The 7,911-nt window shown below is 41.7% G+C and overlaps 1 protein-coding gene across 1 annotated transcript; it reads right to left on the bottom strand.

Moving 5' to 3' along the window:
- Positions 1-4,870: 4,870 nt before the first annotated feature.
- Positions 4,871-5,401, bottom strand: LOC149216192 (uncharacterized). Its single transcript, XM_089389857.1, has one exon. It carries the CDS (start codon positions 5,399-5,401, stop codon positions 4,871-4,873), a length of 531 nt encoding a protein of 176 aa, XP_089245983.1.
- Positions 5,402-7,911: the final 2,510 nt, after the last annotated feature.

Raw genomic sequence — 7,911 nt, 5'->3', positions numbered from 1 at the left:
TGGTTCCAGTAATGACCTTATGTGTAATTTGTTGTAATAGTGTGGCAGGTTCTGTTGGTTACCGGTTCGCATCTAATAAATTTTATAGTCATTTTCCCCATCTCGTTCTGCCTTTTCCCTTTTCCTTATTGCAAAGGATCATTCTAGTTTCTCTTTCTTTTTTTAATTTATCTTCATCTGTTTGAGGAAGAATGATTCTAATGTTTTTCTAGGGTAGAATGCATGTCAAGGCTGTCGTTTGGATGGCTGTCCTAAAACTTGCAACTTTGACCCTTAATTGCCTTCTGCCATTGCTAAAAGTGTCATTATAAAACTAGAATTACCCTGGTTCACCTACAGCGTAAGTTTCCTAGGATTAGACTATGATTGGCATAGATGCCTTAGCAGGTGCGCCAGATCTCCTGTAGACTGTCTGAAATAAAGAAATCTGTTGACCAGCTCAGAGCTATGGGTTTGCCTCATGCTCAAACCGTCTTTCTTGTACAATACTTATCCTTATCAAAGTTTTCCTAATTCGTAATCCTTCTAACAAAACTAACCAAATAACCTAAAACAGAGCTTTTCAACAGTACAGTACTTGCAACACAAGATTGTCATAGCGGTAGTTACCTGTATCCGGTATGAACAGTACTTGTTTCCTTCTTTCAGAACCTTGTAACCATTGGTTCTCTGCTTGTCTTCCTCCCGTCCACGAGATTTGTCTATGCGACCAAATCTCCCCCCAAGCTTGTCTGCCAGGTCACAACCTTCAGCAAACTTTTCCTGCACTTTCGTGCCAATGCTATCTGGTCATTACCAGACTTAGCATAATTTTGCCATCACTGTCCCGTCTGTCCCCACAGCACGGTCCACCTTTCTTTTTTTCCTTTTTCCTCCCCCCACCCTCTTTCCTTGGGTGGTTACGGTTGGGAAAGGCAGTTAGGTTTTCTGGCAACTATTTTTCTGTTTTTTTAACAAAAACAACTTCCAAATGGGAAGTTACAATTTCTGGTATTACACGATTTAATTCTCAAGTGCAGAGTTAACAATTACCATTAATTCAAAACAGAAAATAACAACATTTTCCAATGTTTTTACCTACAGCAATAATAAAATATTTACAAATTTTTCCAGGGATACTACATCTTCCCCCCGTGAGATTGGACATCGTCCTGATGTCTTCCAGCCATGAACAGCCCTGGATAAGTTTTTCTCATAAATTCTTCATCTTCCCAAGTGGCCTCATCAGGCCCAAAGTTCTGCCACTGCACTTTAACTTGGGTAATATCTCGCTTCCGCAGTGTTACCTCTCTCCGATCGAGGATGCTGAGCGGATCGACCTCGATTTCTCCTTCCGATTCTACCTGAACATCCTGCCAATTAATCACATGTTTAGGGTCATAAACATATTTTCTTAGTACGGAAACATGAAAGACATTATGAACCCGTATGTGACTTGGCAGAGCGAGCTGGTAGGCCACCGGCCCCACTCTTGCTAGGATCTGAAATGGGCCACAGTATCGAGGTGCTAATTTGGCACACCCGCTCCACTGTAATGAGCTTTTTCTTGCATGAATCCTCACAAATACGTGGTCACTGACCTAATATTCCTTAAATCTTCTTTCCTGTGAGTGAAGTTCTTTTGTCTATCCCGGGCTGCCTTCAAATTAGATCATACCTTTTTTACCAGTTCTTCCATTTCCTTAAGCATCTCAGGACCCAACATCAATCTATCCTCCGGTCCACTCCAGCTCGAGGGGGTGCGACACTTTCGCCCATACAATACTTCAAAGGGAATCATCAACAATGAGGTGTGGTAGCCATTATTGTAAGCAAATTCAACCAAGTGAAAATAATCCTCCCACTTGGTTGGTTGTTGCATCACGTATGCCCTTAACATATCTTCTACCACCTGGTTCACCCGTTCCATTTGCCCGTCCATTTGAGGGTGATAAGCCGTGCTAAAGTTTAGCTAAGTCCCCAACTCTTCAAACAGGGTCTTCCAAAAAACTGATGTAAATTTTACATCTCGGTCTGAAATTATTGTCTTTGGTAACCCATGCAATTTAAATATATTCTGCATGAACACATGGGTGATCTGCGCAGCCCTATAGGTAGATTGTACCGGTATAAAATGCGCTGACTTGCTCAGTTTGTCTACCACTACCATGATGGAGTCGTTATTTTTCTTTGTCTTAGGCAGACATGTTATAAAGTCCATGGAAATGGTGTCCCATTTCCATTCCGGTATGGGTAACGGTTGTAATAATCCTGCAGGATGCTGGTGCTCGGCTTTGATTTGCTGGCACTCTAAGCATCGTGCCAAATAACCCGCCACATCTTTCTTCATTCCTGGCCAAAAATATTCTTTTCGCAATGCAGTAATCATCTTTTGATACCCGGGGTGCCCAGCATAATGACTCTTATGAAACTCGTCCAATATCAGATTTTTAACATGGTTCTGATCATGCACATACAGCCTCTCTTTATAGTACAGCATTCCGGCAGCATCTATGGCATAATCTGGCTGTTTTCTCCTTGCTGGCCGGTTGTTGTATTTGCTGGTAAATAGCATCCTGTTCAGCTGCTCTTGTAATTATTTCCCTGAAGGGGCTTTTCCCTTCACTGTAGGAAATTTCATATAGGCACTGCGCTTTTCTGGTTAAAGCGTATGCCACCCTATTTTCCTTCCACTTTAAATGCTTGATTTCAAAATTGAAACCACTCAGGAAATCTGCCCACCGTGCTTGCATTGCATTAAGAGTGGGTTGACTAAAATAATTAGTCAAGATGTGGTGATCAGTCAACAATAGAAATTTTCTTCCCATCAGATAAAGTCACCACATTTCAGGGCGTGAATCATAGCTGCCAATTCTATATCATAAGCAGAATATTTCTGCTCATGTTCTTTCAATTTTCGTGATTCATATGCTATTACCTTCCCTTCCTGCATCAACACACCCCCTACCCCTTCTTTGCTCGCATCCGTGCACACCACATAGTTTTTGTTGGGGTCCGCAATGCTTAAAACGGGCGTTGTGGTGAGCAGGTGTTTGAGTTGCTCGAAGCTCCTTTGACATTCCAAGGTCCACCTGAAGGCCCTTCCCTTTTTCTGCAGGGAAGTAATGGGATATGCTACCTTCAAAAATCCTTCCTCAAATCGCCTATAATAGCCTGCTAATCCCATAAAGGAGCGGATGTTCGCTACATCTTTAGGTATCGACCATTCCATTATTGTTCTTATCTTTTCAGGGTCAACTGCAATTCCATCCTTAGTGATTATATGCCCCAGATATTGTATCTGTTCTTTGTAAAATTCACATTTGTTGAACTTAGCGTACAATTGATGTTCTCGGAGGGTTTGCAGTACCAATCTGAGGTGCTCTTTGTGTTCCTCCATTGTCCGAGAATAAATCAAGATATCGTCAATGAAAATCAGCACGAACTTGTCCAAGTATTGGTGGAATACGATGTTCATTAGACACATAAAAGTGGTAGGGGCATTGGTCAACCCGAAGGGTAACACCACAAATTCATAGTGACCATACCGTGTTCTGAAAGCGGTTTTAGCTATATCCTCTTATTTAATCCTAACTTGGTGATACCCCGACTGCAGGTCAATCTTCGAGAAAACTATTGCTCCCTTTACCTGATCAAACAATTCATCGATACGGGGCAACGAATATTTATTCTTGATGATCAATTTATTTAGCTGCCAATAATCTATGCACATGCGTAGGGTTCCGTCTTTCTTCTTAACGAACAACACCGGGGCTCCCCAGGGTGACACATTGGGGCGGATATAATTCTTGTCTAACAGCTCCTGCAATTGCATTTTTAATTCTGTCAATTCTGGTATACTCATTCTATAAGGTGCCCGGGATATTGGAGCTACTCCCGGCACTAATTCAATGGTAAAATCTATGTCCCGTTTAGGTGGTAGCTTGGAGATCTCCTTCGGAAATACATTAGCAAACTTTTGTATCACAGGGATATCCTCTATTGCGGTTGTTTTGTCTTTTGAGTCGGCATAACCCACTTGGACAACGTAAATCTAACATCCCTTCCTAATGCATTTTGCTAACTGGGAGGCGGTTATAGGCCGAAGTTGCACTGGCTGTTTGATCCCCTGCATTTCTTGCTTTATCCCCAGCTCATCCTTATAACAAATAGTCTTAGTTTTACAATTAATTATGGACCAGTGTTTTTCCAACCAGTCCATACCAGTTAATATGTCGTACGAGCCAAGGGGAAGCACATTTAAGTCTATTGTAACTAGTTGGCCTGTTATTTTTAAAGGACAGTTTTTGACTTTGGCATTTACCCGTCTCTTTGCCCCTGTTGCCAACTGAACTAGCCATGGGTCCTTAAATTTAACAGGCTGTAACCTGCACTGCTCCACAATTCTAGGGCTAATATAACTTAACGTTGCACCAGGGTCAATTAAAATAGTCACAACAAGGTCTAAGAGTGTACCTTCGAATTCAACCATAGTCGGCTGGTACTCTGCCTGGCGATCCTCTAGAGCAGCATTACTCCTCGGTAGACTTCATCCTACATCACCGACTGTAGAAGCTTCATAGACTTGGGAAACCTGCTCAGTCCCTTTTCGTTGGGGACAGTTCTTCACATAATGGGGGCCACCACAGCCCCAACATTGCACTAGAGGCCTTGCCGTCCCTTCATTTTCATTTTTCCCAAATTGGTCATTACTTCTAGACTCATTGGGGGGCTATAGTCACAGCGAATTCTTTTGTGAATTTCTGCTCCTTTGCCCTTTGGCAAATCCTATATTACCACTACCATGGTTACCTTTGGTACTTCCGGCCAATCTACTACTTTTTTTATTGAACCATCTCTTACCCAGGCCATCTCCCTTTTGCTTGCTTTGCTAGTAACACATTCGGGCTTTACGTATGGCCTCGTCCATCATTTTTGGATTGTCGAATTCGATTCTTTCCCTCATACCCAAGGGTAGACTACTGACAAACCTCTGTACTTTAGCTTTTTCCTCCCAGATGTAGGGCACATAGCGGAGCAGGGAAGTAAAACGAGTGATGAACTCCTCCATAGTCTGTTGTCCCAAATGCAGATCATGGAATTCTCTAGCCTTTTCATCATAGAAGCATTCTATCAAGTATCTTTCTTTAAAGTACCTTTGAAATTTTTCCCAGGTAATAGTCTGTTCACTCACTCCTTTGACTATCTTCACTTCCTCCCACCACAAGGTGGCCTTCCCCTGCAGTTGAAAAATGGCCAATCTTGCCTTAAGGTTGTGGTTATATTCATACAGCTGGAAATATTTGTTCATGTTGATCAACCATGCTTCAGCTGCCTCGTCTTGTTCTCCATCAGAATGTGGCGGTTTGATCTTGCGGAATTCTCCTTGCAATTCTATCCGCTGCCTTTTGTTCGGAGGCATTATCAGACTGTTCCTCCTCCCTACCTTTCGATTCTTCAGGTTCTGTATTTTGATTCTGTTCCCCTGATATTCCCTATTGCTCAACACTGGGGTGCGGTGGTAGCTGATTTTGTTTATCCGAGAGGTTATTTATAATCCTCTCTTGTTCCATTGTGATCCTAGTGCTATCCTCCCGTAAATGGGCCATTTCATTCTTCAATTCATGTACAGTTTCTAGAATTGCACGGTTTGTACTGCGAGTCTCTTCGCTGAGTTGTACCCACAACTCGAGATTGTTCCCTGCAGGTCTGTGACCCGCTACAAATCCCTGGGATGCGCTATCTGCTCTTCTCATCCTCTCGAACTTGCTCTTGTACTTAAACATAATTTATCAGAGGAATAATCAAACAAATGTATTTATTTATTTATATATATATACTCTGTATATCCACACCACTGTCCCAGATGTCACAGTTTCTAGAACTTGGCTCTGATACAATATGTAACATCTCTCCATAAAAGAAAAAATTAAACATTAAATTAATTTTACTGTCGGCATGCGGATTACCTACGCATTAGTTTATATTTGTTTTAACTCCATTATTTCCCAGTTTTTCATGTATTACACAAACTTCAATGTATGACGGGGCTGTTTACATTTGTGTGATTTACATGTTAACGAGTATTGTGACAGTACTCCTCCACCTACTATTAATGGTAGTTTCTCCAGAGCTTGACATCTAAGCCTTCATCCACAACCATTAGACTCTGTTATGCTGTCAAATTAATTGGAGCTGCAGTGGTACCAGTTTTCTCGGGATTCCTTAACAGATCAACGGAGGAGATCCCTTCCATTCCATCGAGCGGCTGGTTTTTCTCGAAATGACTACTCAGTCTTTCATTACCAAAGTCGGGGCTCATTTGTTTCATTTTGGCCTTTTATGCTTGGCCCCGTCTGGGGTTACGTTGTTCGCCAGGGTTGCAGGCTGGAGATCTCTCCTTTGCCCCACCTTACAGGGCGATCCTGATGCCTCTTAATGTGGAATTGACTGCTCGTTTTTACCCTCAGGGCAGGGTGAGCTTCCCCTAATTCGATGACTAGTTATATTGTACTCTGCTCTTTTTCTCCTGGTGAGTTTTACAGGCAGGTTCTAATCTGATTTCACTGTTGCAGGATGGGGTGGCGCTAGGCATCTGATGCACTACCAGCTAGGAAGATGAAGTAGTTTCTCCTCCAGGCAAGGCGCACAACTTCTCCTCGGTAAGTTCACACATCCCAAACTCTTGTTGTATGGGCTATGGTGAATTTAATAGGAACTCGCTGAATTCTAGCGGCTTCATAAATATTTTTGTCTTGTCAGGTTGGGCTACCGTTTTTCTTGCCCTGGAAGGGGGTTTCGTTCTTGCTCCCTTTTATCAGAGTTCCTCCCCACAACTCTGTCACCCAGTGAAGGGGTTTCATCTACATGTACTCTATCAAAGGGTAGTTAATATAGTTCAATTATGTTCTCTGGGTTTAGAGGATTAATTTTCTAGCACAGACTCTTGTAAGAATTCTGGTGCTGGCTTCGCCTCGGCCTGATGCTATGTATTTGGCTGTTTTATTACCTCGCCTATAATTGCGGGTTGATAAGTTGTATGACCCTGTTAAGATGTGTTGTAGACCACTACTCCATTTTCTAGACTGTTATGAATTTACGTGTGGCTTTTAACTCTGAGGTTTAGGCATTCAGTTCTTGAATTTGGGTTAATATGACTCCTCTTTTTTTTCCTCTGGTTCTAATACCTGTATGTATAGATATTTCTTTTTTATGAAATGCATACATATTCATTTACTCATCTCTTTTATTTCACTATGTGATTGGTTCTACTTGAGATTGAATATTGGGGTCTGATTCTCGCTATACACCTATATGCATTTCAGTTTAGAAAACACACTGGTTAATACTCATGTTGAAGTGATAATTCTTCTTGTCAATACTAGTTTTTTCTACTATTCATAATCTTTACAAATGTAATTACTAAAGCAACAGTTGTACTCTATACGAGGTTATATATATATATTCTCAGGGTTTCGATTTACGGGACGGAAAATCCATTCCTTGCATGAATTTATTTGCTATGAATGGCCCCGGTCTGCGGCCAACCCATTAGGGTGCGCAGAGGTCTTGTAGCGATGCTTTTAATTGCACTGGAAATATGGTTCCAGTAATGACCTTATCTGTAATTTGCTGTAACAGTGTGGCAGTTTCTGTTGGTTACTGGTTCGCTTCTAATAAATTTTACAGTCAGTTTCCCCATCTCATTCTTCCTTTTCCCTTTTCCTTATTGCAAAGGATCATTCCAGTTTCTCTTTTTTTTTTTTTAATCTTCATCTGTTCGAGGAAGAATGATTCTAATGTTTTGCTAGGGTAGAATGCATGTCAAGGCTGCCATTTGGATGGTTGTCCTAAAACTTGCGGCTTTGACCCTTAAAGGCCTTTTGCCATTGCTAAAAGAGTCATTATAAAACTAGAATTACCCTGGTTCAC

The sequence above is a fragment of the Pinus tabuliformis genome, chromosome 1_1 (assembly GCF_031772625.1).
Source record: "Pinus tabuliformis cultivar Carrire ecotype Pingquan chromosome 1_1, CPIR1, whole genome shotgun sequence".
In the NCBI taxonomy this organism is placed as follows: Eukaryota; Viridiplantae; Streptophyta; class Pinopsida; order Pinales; family Pinaceae; genus Pinus; species Pinus tabuliformis.
The sequence above is the reverse complement of the archived record's forward strand: the minus strand, read 5'-3'. Positions and strand labels throughout refer to the sequence as shown.